Source organism: Nyctereutes procyonoides, unplaced genomic scaffold (assembly GCF_905146905.1).
Source record: "Nyctereutes procyonoides isolate TBG_1078 unplaced genomic scaffold, NYPRO_anot_genome, whole genome shotgun sequence".
NCBI lineage: Eukaryota > Metazoa > Chordata > Mammalia > Carnivora > Canidae > Nyctereutes > Nyctereutes procyonoides.
In genome coordinates this window covers 10,780,436-10,799,420 of record NW_026575132.1, presented here as the reverse complement: position 1 = coordinate 10,799,420, position 18,985 = coordinate 10,780,436, and the positions used below count along the sequence as shown (strand labels likewise).

The following is an 18,985-nucleotide window of genomic DNA, read 5'->3' as shown; positions in this document are numbered from 1 at the left end:
TACCTATCACAAGATGAAAGTATTAAGTTATTATTTAGTTCTCAACAAAACTATACAAACCTTAGAAACCATAGCTTTCTTATAGAATCTGCTAAATGTCTTTCTTACAAACTTCTGTTTGTTAAACAGTATGGATAAAACCTATCATTCTTTCAGAGATTACTCGTTTTTTCATTTTCCCATGAGGGATTATTAGACATTTTTCCACATGTTAACACAGAATACTATCCATGATGTCTTTAATTTTTAAGCTTCTTTCACTCAAATATGAAAAATTTTTATTGGTGAAAAATAATCATATAAATAAATAATTATAGCTACCGGTGAGACATGAGTATAATTTTGAATTTTTTGAACTTTGTAAAAGTGAGCATCAGAATTTAATGTGTGTGTGGTCTTCATTCTTTGTAACCACAGTTATGCCTCTGGTGAAGTGTTTGAAGGCTGTTTTCAAGATAACATGCGTCATGGTCATGGTCTCCTTCGAAGCGGAAAATTAACTTCCTCTTCTCCCAGTATGTTCATTGGCCAGTGGGTAATGGATAAGAAAGCAGGATATGGTGTCTTTGATGATATCACTAGGTACAGTATTCTGCTTCTAATCTCAAAGTTGAGTGTGAGAGGAAAAGGTTCCTATACTTCTCCAATAACTACAATGTTTTTATGAAGGCGAGGCATCTTACTTAGTATTGAGAAGTTTTTTAATAAGAAGACATAGTATGGCATCATTTTATCCATTTGCTCATGAACCAAATAACAGATTATTTCTTATAAGATCAGGATCTTTCAAAATTAACATTGGTACCATTTTCCTTAAAGCTCTACATGTACAAAGCTTTTAGTGTTTTAGAGGTTACCAAATCTATTATGAAAAGAAGAACTTTTAAAATAATCTGTAGATAATAGGAGTATAAAAGATCAGAGAGAGCCAGTGGAAACTCCGTTTTGGGGTCATAGGATAGTATCTAAATACCTTTCTGCTTAGGTCTTTCAGTTAGGTCAGGGACTTGTTACCATGCCAGCAACCTGGGAATCAAGCTTAAATTCAATTAACTAAACCTTGGGGAGGAATATCTTTCTTTTGCCTCCATGTTTGATTTAGCCTGATTTGCTTTCGAACTTAATATATACTTTTTTCCCCTTCATGTTATTTTCATAATGTGGGATTTTAAAATTCATATATTCAGATGTTATTACTAAACTCCATGATTATTTAATAAGCAGTTTATACTTTATTTTTTTTAGTGGAGATTAGTAAGAGTTCTCTAAATTTGAGTTTGTGAAGAGTGAGACTTCATATGATAAACCTTTGTTTCTTTCTTTTTAAGTTAGTAAATTTTGGGGTAAGAAAAAATTATGCATAGATTTGAGTCTACCTATTACATTTAGAATGAAGTTATAGAGTTGAATTATTAGCATTCCTTTTTTCAGTTACCAAGGACATACATGGAATATGTATATACAGACCTATGTCAGGTAGTCTATATTATTAAATTCCTGAGAACATTACTACTACTCTATATTCAGATGTCTTTTGCTACCACATTGCTCCGTGTTTGAGGAGACAGAGTTAATTATTTTAATCAGAAAAATGGAACAGATACTAACCTATGAGTGATGCTTGGAATCTCCCATGTTATAATTGTCTTTTTCTATCTCATCCTTCTCAGTTTTTCATTTCATTTCTTCCCTATTTCTGTACAGAGGGGAAAAGTATATGGGAATGTGGCAAGATGACGTATGTCAAGGGAATGGTGTGGTAGTTACCCAATTTGGATTATACTATGAAGGCAACTTTCACCTTAATAAAATGATGGTGAGCAGAATATTTTGCATGTAGTTACTAGTGACTTTTTTAAGCTCCCATGGTCTTAATTTTTAAATGATCATTTTATTAATGTTCTACCTTCTTAGTACTATTTTGTGTTTTAAGATTATGTAAGGCTTTGAGTGAATATTGCTGTACATCTTTTAAGTTGCTTTGCATTTTATCTTTCGTGATTTTTATTTTGTTTCTTCACATAGGGAAATGGTGTTTTACTTTCTGAAGATGATACTATATATGAGGGAGAATTTTCAGATGACTGGACTCTTAGTGGAAAGGTTGGAAACTAACTTTCTTCTTCCTCTAATACAATCTACTAACTTTTTCTTGACCTTTAAAAAAAAAGCTACCTTATCATAAGATTCACCTGTTTTATGAGTACATTTCAGTGACATTTAGTAAATATAAAGAGTTGTACACCATCACTACAATCCAATTTTAGATCTTTCACATCATCCAGAAGATTTGTCACCATCTCCTGAGCATTTGCAGTCACTCCCCTTTTTTACCACTAGGCCCTGACAACCTCTAATGGACTTCATAACTCTGTAGATTTGCCTTTTCATGTTCTTTCTTATAAATGGAATCATATAATATGTAGGCTTCTCTGGAGTTTCCTACACTTTAATGTTTTTGAGATTTTCCCATATTTTGGCCTATGTAGCACTTCATTCCTTCTTATTGCTGAATAGTATCCTAAAACTACATTTGGTTTAATCCCTTCACCAGTTGATGAGCATGGGATTATTTCTGACTTCAGACTATTATGATTATTACTGCTGTAAACATTGGAGTACAACTTTTTGTGTGAACATATGTTTTCATTTCTCTAGGGGAAGTATTTAGGAATGCAGTTGCTGGGTTATATGGTAAATTGATATTTAACATATCAAGAAACTACCAACTGTTTGCCAGAGTGGCTATATCATTTTACATTATCATCAGTGTATGAGCAATCTAATTTCTTTAAAACTTTGCCAGTATATTTTTTATTTTCTGTTTTTTTCTTTTTGTCATTATAGTAAGTGTGAAATGATATCTCATGGTTTTAATTTACATATTCCTAATTACACAGCATATTTTCATTAATAAGAATTAATGATTCCTAGATTTTCTTTGGTAAAGCACCTCTTCAAATATTTTGACATTTTAAGAATTTGCTTATTTATAGTCTTACTAAATTGTAAGGGTTCTTTATATATTCTGGATATAAGTCCTATATCAGATATAGGATTCACAAATACTTTCTTGCAGTCTGTGGCTTCTCATTCTATTTTCCTATTAGTGCTTTTTGAAGCCCAAAGCTTTTTAACAAAGTCCAGTACATCAGAAATATTTTTATGAATCAGCCTTTTGATATCATATCTAAAAAATCTTTGCTTAACTCAAGGTTGTTAATATTTTCTTCTTGGGGTGCCTGAGTGGCTCAGTCGATTAAGCATTGGACTCTTGTGTTTTGGCTCAGGTCATGATCTCAGGGTAATGAGGTTGAGCCTCACATTAGGCTTCATGATCAGCGCAGAGTCTGCTAGAAAGTCTCTCTCTCCCTCTGCCCTTCCCTCTGCTTGTGTGTGCACATGTGCACGCTCTCTCAAGTAAATAAAATCTTTTAGAAAATTTTTTTCTTCTAAAAGTTTTATAATTTTAGCTCTTATATTTAGTTATGTGATTCATTTTGAGGTACTTTTGTTTTAAAGATTTTATTTATTCATGAGAGACACATGCGAGAGAGTCAGAGACATAGGCAGAGGGAGAAGCAGGCTCCATGCAGGACGCCTGATGTGGGACTCAATCCCAGGATCCCAGGACCACACCCTGAGCTGAAGGCAGACGCTGAACTACTGAACCACCTAGGCGTCCCCAATTTGAGGTACTTTTGTATATGGTATGGGTTAAAAATCTGAACTGATCGTTTTGCATGTGGGTATCCAATTGCCTGAGCAACTTTTCCCATTGAATTTTCTTGACACCTTTTTTAAAATTAATTCACCATAAAATGTGATTTTTTTTTTGACTACTGAATTGTATTCTAGTGATCCACTTGTCTCTCCTATGCCAGTACCACACTGTTTTGATTACTATAGATTTCTATTAAGTTGTGAAATCAGAAAGTGTAAGTCTTCCAGTTTTGTTATTTTTAAAAATATTTTGGCTATTCTGGATCTTTAGCCTTTTCATATAAATTTTAGGACTGGTTTGTTAATATTTGCAAAAAGCCTACTAAGGTTTTGATAGGAATTGTGTTGAATTTATAGATCAATTTGGGGAGAAATGCCATTTTTAATAATACTGAATCTTCCAATCCATGAACATGGAACATATCTCCATTTATTTAGATCTTCTTTAATTTCTGTCAGCAACGTTTATAGTTTTCAGTGTGTATCTCTTGCATAGGTTTGGTTAAATTTGTTCCTAAGTGTTCTTTTTAATGCTATTATAAAGAGAATTTTTTTAATTTTAATTTTTGGATTGTTCATTGCAATTATATAAAAATACAATTGATTTATGTGTTTTGTTCTTGTATCCTGAAACCTTACTGAACTCATTTATTCTGCTAGGGGTTTGGTATGGGGTGTGTGTGTGTATTTCTTAAGATTTCTTTCTTTCTTTTTTTTTTTTAAGGTTTGTTTATTTATTTGACAGAGAGAAAGAGAGCACAAGTAGGCAGAGTGGCAGGCAGAGGGAGAGGGAGAAGAAGCAGGCTCCCTGCTGAGCAGAGAACCCAATGCAGGGCTCTGTCTCAGGACTCTGGGATCATTACTTGAGCTGAAGGCAGACGCTTAACCAACAGAGTCATCCAGGCACCCCTAGTTTTAGTTTTTAATTTAATTTCCTTCTATTGAGATTTCATTTCTTCTCAAGTCAGTTTGATAACTTGGTTCTTTCTAGGAATTTTTCTGTTGTATTGAAGTTATCAGATTTGTTGGTATAATGTTCTCTTAGTATTCCCTTGACCTTTTAAATTTCTTTAAGATTACTCTAATATTCCAGGCAGCCTGGGTGGCTCAGCGGTTTAGCGCCGCCTTCAGCCCAGGGCCTGATCCTGGAGACCTGGGATCAAGTCCCACGTTGGGCTCCCTGCATGGAGCCTGCTTCTCCCTCTGTCTGTGTCTCTGCCTCTCTCTCTCTCTCTCTCTCTCTCTCTCTCTTTGTCTCTCGTGAATAAATAAATAAAATCTTTAAAAAAAGATTAATATTCCATTTCATTTTTTATTTTATAATTTTATATCTCCTTTTTTTCTTGATTAATCTAATTAAATAACAATTTTGTGTATCTTTTCAGAGGCAATTTTTGGTTTCGTTGATTTTTCTGTTTTAAAATCTCACTGATTTCTTCTAATGTTTATTATCTTCTTGATTTGGATTTATTTGCTCCTCGTTTTCTAATTTTGTAAGGTAGAATTTTAGATTACTGATTTGAGGGCTTTCTTATTTTCTAATATAGACATTTATAATTATAAATTTGTCTCTGGGCACTAAATTGGATAAATTTGGATAAGTTGTGTGTTCATTTCATTCAGTTGATAATATTTTTTCAGTTATTTTTTTCTTTTATTTGTGGATTATTTTTATTCAATCTTTTTTCACATGCATGTAGACTTTTTTTTTCTTTTTTTAGAGAATTGGGGACTGGTAAAGAGTTAAAAGGGAAAATATTAATCATTTGGTGCTTTTTTCTCTTGATTTTTAAATTGGAAATACTTCCTCTAAATTTGACATTTTCTTTAACTTTACCTAGGGAACACTGACTATGCCAAATGGAGATTACATTGAAGGTTATTTTAGTGGAGAATGGGGATCTGGTATAAAAATCACAGGAACCTACTTCAAGCCTAGTCTGTATGAGAGTGATAAAGACAGACCCAAAGTTTTGTGAGTAACCAGTGTTAATTGTGGATTAATTATTAAATGTTTTGAGCTGTCTTGCTTTTATCAAAGCTGATTAATATTTTAAATACGGATCAATTTTTTTAATGCAGAAGAAATTCTTAAAGTCATATTTTAACAAAGTGTAACTTCCTCGTATTGTCAACTGATGCTATTATAGATAGCTAAACCTATTCTCTTGGTTATAGCCTCAGATCATAGATGTTTAAAATAAAAGTTCTATGTGGGAGAGTAATTTTACGGTTAGTGATGCAGATATCCAAACTGATTGAAAGAGAGCATTCTTAAATGGAATCCCTATACAACTTGATTTTGAGAAGTAAAGACCAAGCGCACACACACACACACACACACACACACGGAGAAGTGTATACTCTGCATATGTGGAGAAGAAAACAAAATCTGTATCTCTAAGTGTATCATGTTCTTCCTCCATGTTTTTGGCATATATCTATTTTCATTTATTGATTCCAGCATTAGTTTTGCTTTGTATTTTGGTAGCTTCTCCAATTCTTTATTCTGTTGGATGCTTGATATATTTTTAGAACCCAGTATATAATGCATTTTATACTTGTTATGAGATGTGCAAAATACAGGAAGTCCTTGTTTTAACAGGAATCAATTTTACAAAATCAATTGTGTGAAAATGTAGAAAGCAGTCAGTTCTAATGTGCCTCATACTTAACCATTTTTACACTTTAGTATCTGATCAACATTATTAAGTAGCTAAAAGTCAGTTCTTTAAAGTTTTCATTCAGTGTTTATAAAATAGAACCACTGCCAGCCTAGGCAGTTTTGTTACAGAACCATTCCTAGTTGTATAATAGAAAGTTTCTGTTCTTCAGGATTTTTGCACAAAAGAAGTGATTAATAAAAGCTTAATGTGACTTCATTAGCAGGAAGCTGGGAAACCTGGCAGTGTCTGCTGATGAAAAGTGGAAAGCAGTATTTGATGAATGTTGGCATCAACTGGGCTGTGAGAACCCAGGCCAAGGGGAGGTTTGGAAAGCATGGGACAATATTGCTGTGGCCCTGACCACCAATCGGCGCCAACACAGAGACAGGTGGGTGAATGCCTGCCTAGTGTAGGGCAGAGTATTATAGGAAGTTGAAACTTGAGAAGTAGTCAAGGCTTGCCGCATTTAACTTAAAAATAGAGTTTAAAAGTCATGATGTACTTCTGTTTCTGGGTAATATGGATAAAGTATGCCTCCCTTTATCTTCTACTGAACTCAACTATAAAATCCAGGGAGAATATATGAACAGCTGTTCTGCAAAGAAAATACCAACTAGAGTATTGAGGAAGAACACTTGAATTCAAAGTATCATCAGACCAGTTATGAGTTGTTTTTTCCGTAGTGAGTTTTTTAACTTTTTAACTCAGCCTAAACTCAGTATAATCTAAAACCTTGAAGTAAGCACTGTGGTAAATAGAGCTTCAGGAATAACCCTCTGCTTCTGGCTCAAGATGCAAAAAAGAGACTCTTGAAGCTCAGATAGAGTAGAGGAGATACACTGTGTTCTTTCTCTCGTTTTCCTTCATTTTCTCATGCTCCAGCCTCCAGGTACTTCTGTAGCTGGGGTGACAGTGGCACTTGCTAGAGCAGCCAGGAACAGGAAAAACTCCTGGAGGTGTGGAAACTCCTTTCTGTCTTGGATCTTTAGGTTGTCATAGCCAAACCCCATTGCTTTTTTAGCCTCTCTATCCTCCCACCCCTCCATGTGACATGTTCACAGAAGTGGACAGTTTCTGACCTGAGGATCTAACATGGGATCCAGGAAATGCAAGGGGAGGTAATAGAGAAGAACTCTAGAAAACAACCATGTAAGGTTTATTATGAACCCCTGGGCTCAGCCTAGACTTGCACATGTGTGGGTTTGGTCCTAATTAGCATATCTAACCTAACACTTTGAGGACTGAGCTAATAGGTTGACTTCCACTCAGGTCCCAGACCGACCACTGAGTGATCTGCTCACAAACAGACCTAAATAGGACTGCAAAGGCTTTGCAAAGTGAACAGACATTGAAACCACAGCCCACAGAAAGCTGAAACAAATATCAGCCATTTCAGAGGCTCCTGAGAGCGCCGACATGTTCAGTTTTCCGCTAGAGGGACTCACAAGACTCAAAGTCATCCAGATAAGAGTTACTACTACAGCAACACAGTGAGGATCTACAGCCAGGGCATAAGAGAAGATACAGGCAGAGTCTGGAGGAATTCATGTGCAAGCTTCCCGTACTTTTTCCTTATCTGTGAGGGGTCCCACAGAGCACACTATCCCCCCAGCAGTAAAATACAGCCACACATAAACAATCTTTCTGCCCAGGGAAGCCGATAAGGGACTATGTTTTTTATTGAGGGCTGGTCACATAGACACTCTGTGCTTAGCAACTACCAGAATTCCACAGTCCCAGAAGGAAAGCAGATATTGAGAATAAATCACATTGTTAGCCTACTGTGTGGACAGCAAAATACCCTTATTAGTTAAGGAATATTTCATATCACTATAGGGAACTTTTAGGAAGCAGATGTTTGCTATGCCTGTCAATGTTTTTTTTCTTTTAATTCAATTAACATATAGTGTATTATTAGTTTCAGATTTAGAGTTCAGGATCAGTTGCATATAACACCCAGTGCTCATTACATCACATCATGTGCCCTCCTTAGTGCCCATCATTTAGTTACCCCACTGCCCCCCACACCCCTCCTCTAGCAATCCTCAGTTTGTTCCTTGTAGTTAAGAGTCTCTTATGGTTTGTGTGTCTCCCTCTCTGATTTTGTCTTTTTTTTTTTTTTTAAGATTTTATTTCTTTATTCATGAGAAACCGAGAGAGAGAGAGACAGAGAGAGAGAGAGAGAGAGAGAGACAGGCAGAAGGAGAAGCAGGCTCCATGCAGGGAGCACAACATGGGACTCGATCCCAGGTCTCCAGGACTCGATGCCCTGGGCCGACGGTGGTGCTAAACCACTGAGCCACCCAGGCTGCCCTCTGATTTTGTCTTATTTTATTTTTTCCCTCCTTTCCCCTAGCCTATCAATATTCTTCATAGGATATAAACAAGACCCAAAGTGTCATAATACTAAAAAATGTCCAGAATATAAACCTAAATTACTTGGCAATCAAAGAACCACCAACTCATTTTGTGAAAGACAATTAATAGATACCAATGACTTCCCAGCATAAATTTTAAATTTTTGACAATTTTAAAGGAGCTATTATAAAAATGCTCAAATGAGCAATCACAAACACCCTTGGAACAACTATTAAAATTGAAAGTCAGCAAAGAAAAAAGTTGTAAAGAAGATCCAAATCAAAATTTTAGAATTAAGAAATCTAATAACCAAAATAAAATCACTGGGTGAGCTCAGTAACAGAATAAGCAGACAGCAGAAGAGTCAGTGAACTTGAGAATAGAGTAATAGGCGTTATTAAACTGAATAATAAGAAAATACATGGGGAGAAAATAAAGGAACAGAACTCTAAGGACCTGAGCGTTTAATATTTGTGTCCTTGGAATCCCAGAAGGAGAGGAGAAAAATTATGGGGATAAAAAAGTATTTGAAGAAATAATGGTTGAAAACTTGCCAAATGTGGTAAAAGACAAATGTGCAGATTCAAGAAACTGAGCAGACTGCATCCTGAAAAAAAGATACCTGTGTACAAACACCTCATAGTCAAATTGAAAGACAAAATCTGGAAAGCAACTAAAGAAAAAAGAGGCATTACATAGAGGGAAACTGCCCTTCAACTGCTTGCATATTTGTCATCAGCATCCTCTGGAGACCAAAAGGAAGTGGTGCAACAATTTTGAAGTACTGAAAGAAAAATTACAGATGTACCTCTTCGTTTCCTTTTTTCTTTTTCTTTATTTTTTTCCCTGTTCTTTTCTGTATTTTTCTGCTTATTTATTTATTCTTTAATTTGACCAGTAACTCCCACAAGCATTGCTTGGCATTTGGACCCAAAGAACCTGATAATCCCTGCTGTATAGAAAGAAGTTTGTTTTTCTTCCTCCTATATTTAGGATAAACAGGAATTATCATGTTTCGTTCATGAAGTTCATGATTTTTACCTTACAGTCTTTCTCTTAGTAGAAGAAAGGGAAACTCCTAGGATTGTTTAAAGCTGTGGACTTTCCCTTGTGTTTGATGCAGATGGGCAGCCTTCACTGATAGAGCCTTTCAGTTTAAATATGGAGACTTTGGTCCTTTAGTTAATCTTGGTTAACTGTTGGGTGTTTTCCAAGAAATGGGAGTCAATGAACTTTTATATAATAAGACATGTTGCAACCACAGGGGTCTTATTTATCTACCATAATGTAAAAATAGCAATTGTGTACCATTGCTAATTGGTTATAATCTAATAACAATGCCAAAAATATCTGTTGCTTACTAAGCATGTGTTTTATCACGGCCTTTTCATCCAAAGCTTCCCTTTACCCACGATGTGCTTACCTCACCACCAGTTGTAGTGTTATTATCTCCTTATTTGAGCTCATTTCTCTTCTTCCTCTGCCCTTTTTGTGTGTTTTCATTTTTCCTTTGGCTTCCATTCTCTTTTCCATTTTTCTCATCACTAACAAGTCTGCCACCAGTTTTCTCTTCAGGCTAATAACATTGTAGTATCTCCTTACACCATTGTTGATATTGAAGCAAAATCTTTGTTAATTAATTGTAGTTGGTATGAATTAACATTAAATGGCATTGGGATGACTGTTAGAAAAAATCTAATAGGTCAGTTACCAATTATGAGCTCATTTGGGCCAACATTGTGCTGGGTACTCCATTTCATCCTTACTTGATAACAGTATTTCATGCGCACATGACAGTTATCTTGCTTTCTTGATAGGAAATACATCATGGGCTTTCTTTTGTCTTGTTACAGTCCGGAGACATTAAGTCGTTCACAGACTCAGACACTAGAGAGTTTGGAATTCATTCCTCAGCATGTTGGTGCTTTCTCGGTAGAGAAATATGATGACATCAAGAAATATTTAATAAAGGTAGAGTCAGAATTACTGTGGTCTTGTGAATTAATGATGCAACTACTACAATATATCATTCATATTTGCTCACAGCTTATTGGTAGGTACTCTAATCTTATTTTTGTTTTCAGAGCGTTGCTTTGGTTAATTCTCTGACTACTAAAGCACATTTCCACATGAATATTGCCCTATCATGATGATAGAACTTTTTAAGTTTTATAAAATGCTCAAGGGGATTCTTAAGAACAAGGGTCAAAGTTTAAGATGGCTTTTGTTAGCAATATTAGCAAACTAGAGATTGCATAAATAAAGCATGGTGCCCTCGCCCCATGGTTATACTCTTTGCTTTCTTCTCAAACCCTATCATATTAGCTATAAAGTATGATATGCATTGATATGGGGTTGCAGGAAGCAATATTAAGAGAAATCAAGGGAACTGAAGAGGGACCATATTAGAGCATAACCAACTGTCATTATTCAGTTTGCTCAAGGGTAATCTCTCCTATTTTTTAATGAAGTTTATAGTTTAATTATACTTATCACTGTATCCAAAGCTATTTTCCCAAGATGCTAAAAGGATTCTTTGATTAATATTAGGAACTCCTACTCAATATAATTTGGATGGACTCAACACTTTAAGAAAAACTATAAATAAATATTTGAATTTTCCTGATCCAAAAGTTGACTCCTGCAGTTTTAAAATTATTTATCATTTATGAAATTGTTTTATTATTTATTGGTTGATTGTTTCTGCTGTTAGTCATTGACTGACTTCATTGATCCTCTTCCTGTTCAGGCATGTGACACTCCTCTGCACCCCCTGGGCAGGCTTGTGGAGACACTGGTTGCAGTTTATAGAATGACATATGTGGGTGTGGGAGCCAATCGCCGGTTATTGCAGGAGGCTGTGAAAGAGATTAAATCTTATCTTAAGCGAATTTTCCAGCTGGTGAGGTAGGCGATCTTTCTCATTGAAGTCTGCAAGCTCTGGAGTACTTACTACTTTATACTAATGCTTAGGGTGTCTTCATCCTGAATCTAGAGATTACAACTTTGTGAAGCATCATTCAGATTCCTCTCTATCACAGAAATTATTCATCAAGAAAAGGATTTTGTGCCACAGATTCTTAAGTAGATTAAATAACAAAAACACGTGGATTTTTACTTTATGCAATAAACACAGCAAAGAAAACCATCAACAAAACAAAAAGGCAACCTATCATGTGGGAGAATGTATTGGCAAATGATATATCTGACAAGGAGTTAATATCCAAAATATATATAAAGAACTTATATATTCAAAATTAAAAAAAAAAAACACTAGTAATCTGATTTAAAATGGACAGAGGACCAGAATAGACAACTACCCAAAGAAAAGATAGAGACGACTACCAGATACCTGAAAGAATGCTTAACATCATTAATCATCAGGGAACTGTGTGTATTCTCATAGGCTTTCATTCTAGTGAGGATAGACTAAATAAAATATATAGTATGTCAGCTGATGGTAAGTGTGACAAAGGATAGGGCTGGAGATAAGAAGCTGCTATTTTAAACAGAAGGTTTAGGAGGCCTGACTAATAATAATAAGGTAATATCTGAGCAGAGACTTTGAAAGAGGTGAGAAAGCAAGCAAGTAGAACTTCTTTGGAAAGAGAATTTCAGGGAGAAAATTTGGAATTTGTGAAATTCAAGATCTTTCATTGAGCTTAAGCCAAGTAAATAATGAGATCATTATACAAAAATTCATGAATTTGTCCCAGAAAATTTCCTCATATTATTAGCTTCAAAATTGATAGATGCACTCAGAAATGTCTCAGATTTTAAGAGGGCAGTGTAATCCACTAAAAAGACCACTGGCTGGGAGTGTTCCAGCTCTTAATATTCGTTAGATGAATATAATAAGTTTTCTTCCTGACCTTTCTAGTTTTCCCAACTATAAAATTAGGGGCAGAGGCAGGGGCAAGGTGTCTACAAAAATTAGAGAAGATTGCAAACCCCCTTTAAAGAGTCAAGGTTTGTGTCTAAAAATAAAGAGGACAATAAACTTGTTTGCATATAAGAGGTCAGAGATAAAATCTGGGGCAAATTCAAAACCTAGGGAAAAAACCCCTAGTAACTTAACAGCTTGATCATTTGGAAAAAAATTTTAGCAACTTGAATTTTTTAAAAAGACTTTATTTATTTGAGAGAGAGAATGAGAGCAGGGGGAGGGGCAGTGAGAAAGGGAGATAGACCAGCAGACTCCTCACTCAGAGTGGAGCCCGAGGTGGCGCTCGATTTCACAACTCTGAGATCATGACTGAAGCTGAAACCAAGAGTCTGCTACTTAACCAATTGAGCCACCCAGACAGCCAGCAACTTCAATTTTTTTTTAATTAAAATTTTACATTATTTAGATTTTCATTTTTTTCTTAGTGTTGAATATTTAAGTAGTTTCCAACTAATATTTGTTTATGCTGTGAGAATAATGGTCTGTGCTTGAAAAGTCAATACAAATTGACTTCAGATGAGATTTGTCCGTAAGAAAAACATATGGATCAGAATTTCTCACTCTTTAATAACTGGACAGAAAAAAAAAGCACATGAAGATTTTTTAGTGGTATTATTCATTAGCTACACTCTTAATTTTATCCTGTAAGAAGCATCACTTAAGAATCTTAGGGAACTAAAATGTTTAATTGATATAAAGTTTGATTTCATATAAATAGGTGAAATAATAGAAATACATTTTTACTCTTTAGCCATTCTAGAGGTATAATTGTATTTTATATTATTCCTTAGATTCTTATTTCCTGAGCTTCCTGAAGAGGGCAGCACAATTCCTCTTTCTGCTCCTCTGCCAACGGAAAGGAAATCCTTTTGCACTGGGAAGTCAGATTCCAGATCCGAATCACCAGAGCCAGGGTAAATGGAGTTGGGTAGAAATAGTGAAGAAAGAGAGTGGGTGATCCTATCCAAAGAATCCCAGGGAAAAGTTTTCTCTAGATCTCAGTTTCCTTATTTTTAAGATAATATAATTGACTAGGTGATCTCTGAGGTCCCTTTTAGGTTGTATTAAGTTGTATTAGCCAAACCCCATGGAAGTGCAGTCACAAATGAGTGGATGCAAGGGCTGCTGAGCAAAGTAACATCATGCTGATCTAGAATAACCACAGAGAATAATTTTCAAAATGGAAACCAACTATGTTTTCTGTTAGATTTTGAGTTAATGAAAAGTATTCACAGTTGGTCCAAGATAAAACTTTGGGGCCATAGGGCCATAGGTAACTTCTTCTTGTTAGCTCCAAATATAAAAGTAGAATAATGCTATAACTGTCTTTTTTTTTTTTTTTTTAGAGAGAGAGAGAGAGAGAGCGCGCGCGCGCGCAAAAGAGCATGGGGGGGGGTATGAGGGGAGGAAGAGAATCTTAAGCTGACTCCCCGCTAAGTGCAGTATCTTACAACCTTGACATCATGACCTGAGCCGAATAACTGAGCTACCCAGGCACCCCTGTTACAACATAACTGTGTTTTTACTCAAATGTCCCATTTTACTTTCAGTTCTAGAAACTGAAGCTCTAGGATTCTGTTTCAACTTCTAGGATTCATTCAACTTGATTTTATTTTTATTTTAAAAGATTTTATCTATTTATTTGAGAGAGAGAGAGAGAGTGAATGAAAGTGTGAGCAGTGGGGAAGGGGCGGAGGAAGAGGGAGAAGTGAACTCCCTGCTGAGCAGGGAGCCTGACATGAGGCTCCATCCCAGGACCCTGAGATTATGCCTTGAGCCAAAGGCAGGTGCTTAACCGACTGAATCACCCAGGTGCCCTTCTGTATTCAACTTTAATATGACTGTTTTTCCTTCTCCAATATTTTGTAGTTATGTAGTAACAAGTTCTGGGTTACTGCTTCCTGTACTACTACCTCGGCTCTACCCACCACTGTTTATGCTCTATGCCCTGGATAATGATCGTGAGGAAGACATTTACTGGGAGTGTGTTCTACGACTAAATAAGCAGCCAGATATTGCTCTTCTGGGCTTCCTTGGGGTGCAGAGGTAAGTACAATAGTTACGAGTAAAATCAAATGGTTTTAATTTAAAATACGGCATTATCAAGAATTCAGGGTTTTAATATCTAATAGACTATATGATTTGCAGTTTATTCACTTATTTGTGTATCTGTTATTCAGCACAATGTTTAATCTTTGTTTTTGAGAATTTTTGGAGTAGAGTGTAAAACTTGGTTATTCTTCTGAACATGTGTTTTATTTTTGAGTGTATAAAATGTGTGTTTGTATATATATAGATTAGCTATCCTATCTGATATTTTGTAGCTCCTTAAAACAAAATACATGTGTTTACAGTTTCAAAAAATGAATTGTACTTAGTCTTCAATGTTCTTCCTTCCCTTCTCTCTTTCCTCCCTATCTGTAATTTCTAATGTGAAAGTTTTAGATGTGCCCTTTGTTGTAGAGCCTTGTCTCCTTATTCCAAGGGAACACATTATGCTTCCTTCCAGTGCCATGATAAAGCTGGTCACCCCAACACCCCAATAACTATATATGTGCTGTCAAAAAAAAGTGAACAAGCCTTAATCAGAAAGTAAATTTTTTCAGTGGAATAATGTAACAGTAAAAATAAGATAAAACTAAGTGAAGGAAAGACTTTGGCCAGTATTTGGAAATCTGTAATATATAGGGGTATTGTAATATACATTGATGGACCCTTAGGAACATGATAGAAACTCTTAAATGACTTCTGGAAGATTTATTAAAACTTTATCTGTGGAACAGTTATTTTAAATGGGGACAGGGAAGGCAAGATAGCCAGCCATCAACTGTTTTTATAGGGATTAATCTATCATAAGTAACAATTTGTATTAACGGTGTGTGGATTCCATTGTAGGAAATTTTGGCCAGTGACCTTGTCAATCCTTGGAGAGAGTAAAAAGGTATAGTAGATTTTAGTTTCCTCAGCAAATATGCTTTCTTTGATGTAGGGTATTTGGGATAGCAAAAAATTTCCATTTTACTTTGGTAGAATAGTAGCCGAGTATGAGCTACTCAGAGAACCACACCCTGCCATCAGTATTGTGTATTTTTTACTGTTACTGTAGAAGACCACTTTCTTGGTGACCTTCATAAATTCTTTTTGTAGGTTCTGCCAACCACAAAAGATGCTTGTTTTGCCTCAGCTGTAGAATGTCTACAGCAGATCAGGTAATCTCTGATTTGTTGAAAAATCACATAAATCAAAGCAGTAGTTAGTCTGTTCAGATATTAATGAGATCTTCTTGTTACCTAAGCCCTCTTCACTCCAAGAAGGTGTCACATTCAGCCTTTTTTGGATACACTTGGTTTACCATTTACGCTACAAGGCCATTGTATTTTCTTTTCTGTTCTTTTTTAAAAGATTTTATTTATTAGAGAGAGACAACATGAGCTGGGGCAGGGGTTGAGGGTAGGGCAGAGTGAGAGGGAGAAGCAGACTCCCTACCGAGGAGGGAGCATGATGCGGGGCTCGATCCCAGGACCCTGAGATCATGACCTGAGCCAAAGGCAGACACTTAACTGGCTGAGTCACCCAGGCGCCCTAAGGCCACTGTATTTTCAAAAGAGGTGGAGAACTTACCCAGAAATATGTCTATATAATCACATCTTTAGCCAAATGGAAATTAACCAAACTAAATTAGTTAAGAGCATATATTAGGAGAATAAGATCCTACATGGTTAAAGGGGGATAATCTATGATTTAGTGAATTCTCCCATATGAACTATGATAGTTAGAGGCATCTTTTCTCAAAGAACCAAGGGATTATTGTGGCCATCCCTTCTAGCAACTCATTATGCCTGATGTGTCTGACTTAAGACACATAAGTCCCAGGAGGATTTATTGTCAAACAATTAATATTTAATATTAAACAGTTCTATTAAGAAAAGTTACAGGGGGATCCCTGGGTGGCGCAGTGGTTTGGCGCCTGCCTTTGGCCCAGGGCGCGATCCTGGAGACCCGGGATCGAATCCCACGTCGGGCTCCCAGTGCATGGAGCCTGCTTCTCCCTCTGCCTGTGTCTCTGCCTCTCTCTCTCTCACTGTGTGCCTATCATAAATAAATAAAAATTAAAAAAAAAAGTTATAGGACTTATCTTCTTTTTCTTTTTCTTTTTTTTAATAACAACAGCACAACATTTACCCCGTCAGACAAACTTAAGGTCATCCAGCAGACTTTTGAAGAGATCTCTCAGAGTGTCCTGGCATCACTTCAGGAAGACTTCCTGTGGTCCATGGATGACTTGTTTCCTGTTTTCTTATATGTGGTGCTACGGGCCAGGTGACCAAGCTTTTCAGACTTTATTAAGACTCATTATTTTAATAAGTGCTTTTACTGAACTGATGACAGTAATATGCTCCCTTACTAGAAAAAGCTGTTTCTATTTACTCATTCCACTATGGTGAGCTGTTCTTTATTATCCCACACATAGATTCAGAAGGAAGATGAACATATAAACAGAAATAACTCAGTTTCTTTTTCTCATTGGGACAGGATTAGGAATTTAGGCTCTGAGGTACACCTCATTGAAGATCTAATGGATCCATATTTACAGCATGGGGAACAGGGTATAATGTTCACCACCTTAAAGGTACGTATTTAGGCTTTTTTTTTTTTAATCTTAAAATCTGTCCTTAACTTACCATATTATAAATCTATAATTAACCATTGTCTTCTTTATACGGAGGTTTAATGTAAACATTAAATGCCTTCAGAGTATGTACTGTTAATACTTTAAAATAATAAAAGTAGAATCAGTTATTCTTCAGAATACTAAAGCAAATTACTCTTCCCTATAAATTGATCATTCAAATTGTTACAAATGGTTATAAAGGTAGACCATCTATATTAATAACTCTAGAAGAGAAGCAGAAAGGATTCTTAGTGTCAAAAAAAAGTATCCAACACTAGAACTATTGAATGGAAATGAGGTAAAACACAGAAGGCAATATGTATTTAATGAATATGAACTACATCTTCTTCTTTCCCCATGTATTTACTGTATCCAGTATGTGACAAATGAGGTTCTGTAATTTGAGTATTCTCTAGGGATTATTGGAAGTAATTTTAGTTCTCCAACTTGATTTTTCTTGGAATTTTAGAATAATTCTGAAGTATATTGGAAGAACAACAAATAGAAAATGGCATAAACACTTCTGGAAAAAAGGGAGAATAGACCCATTCTTCGAGTTAGTAAAATATTACAAAATTATAATTAAGATAGTATGTAACTGTCACAAGAATGGATGTAACCCCTAACGGAAGGGATAGTCCTCATAAAGGCTGTGTTGTGTTATAATAAAAATTTCACATGTGAAAATGAAAACCTCAAACTCAAAAATGGAAAAGAGAGGAATTATTTAATAAATGGTTAAAGTATTGGGATAGCTTATTAGCCATTTTGAAGGAGGATGAAATCAGGGTAGAATCATTTGCATTGCAAATTACATATGCTTTGGGGTTTTTAAGTGTAGAAGAAAGGAAGAGAGAAAGGCAAATTAAAATGAGAAAAAAATCTAGAGTTTAATGTCAGGTTTTGGGCTTGGATTAGTTGTTTGAACTTTTTAACTGAAATAACCATTAACATTTTATATTAAATAGATGGAAAAGGGTGGAGGTACTGGGGGAAAACTTGGCCACCAGTGACTTACATTTTTAGTATTTCTGTTATATGAAGAGTATCTCTCAACATATTACCAAGGGAGAAATAATGGATATATGTAGAAAAATGCTCAACCCCACTGAAAATTATAGTACTGCAGATTTAAGCAAGATGCCATTTTGTGCCTACTAAAATAGCGAAGAGCTTTTATCAGCACCACGCTCTAACCAACTGAGCTAACCAGCCAGTTGATAGCGAAGAGCTTTTAAAATTATACCCAGTGCCTGGTATGGTGAAATCAGGATTATTCCCGTATTGCTGATAACGGATTAAATAGTAGTCACCTTTTTGGAAAACTATTGTTGTTAACATCAATAACAACATCAAAAATGTTCTTGGAGTTTGGGTAACCCTACTCCTGGAGACTTATCCTAAGGAATTAAAGAAAACGTTATATATGGTTTGGCTGAGGTGTTCTCTGTAGTGTGAGTAACTTCCAAACCTGGATACTTTCAGAATCATCTGGGAATGCTTCTTAAAAATTCGTTCCTGGAAATTCTGACTCACTGGGTCCAGAATGATGCTAACTCTTAATTTGTAGTTTCTTAAAACATACTAGATGATTCCGATTACAGTTTGTGTACCTTTATA

The 18,985-nt window shown here is 35.6% G+C and overlaps 1 protein-coding gene across 1 annotated transcript in view; it reads left to right on the top strand.

Annotated features, from left to right (window-relative positions):
* ALS2 (alsin Rho guanine nucleotide exchange factor ALS2) overlaps positions 1-18,985 on the top strand; it is a 70,081-nt gene that overhangs the window by 49,147 nt on the left and 1,949 nt on the right. The window contains 13 exon segments of the mRNA XM_055345262.1: positions 418-582; positions 1,705-1,816; positions 2,026-2,103; positions 5,565-5,698; positions 6,613-6,777; positions 10,601-10,718; positions 11,497-11,654; positions 13,485-13,607; positions 14,563-14,739; positions 15,589-15,634; positions 15,841-15,902; positions 16,864-17,013; positions 17,227-17,323. Coding sequence (XP_055201237.1) covers positions 418-582; positions 1,705-1,816; positions 2,026-2,103; positions 5,565-5,698; positions 6,613-6,777; positions 10,601-10,718; positions 11,497-11,654; positions 13,485-13,607; positions 14,563-14,739; positions 15,589-15,634; positions 15,841-15,902; positions 16,864-17,013; positions 17,227-17,323 — 1,585 coding nt within the window.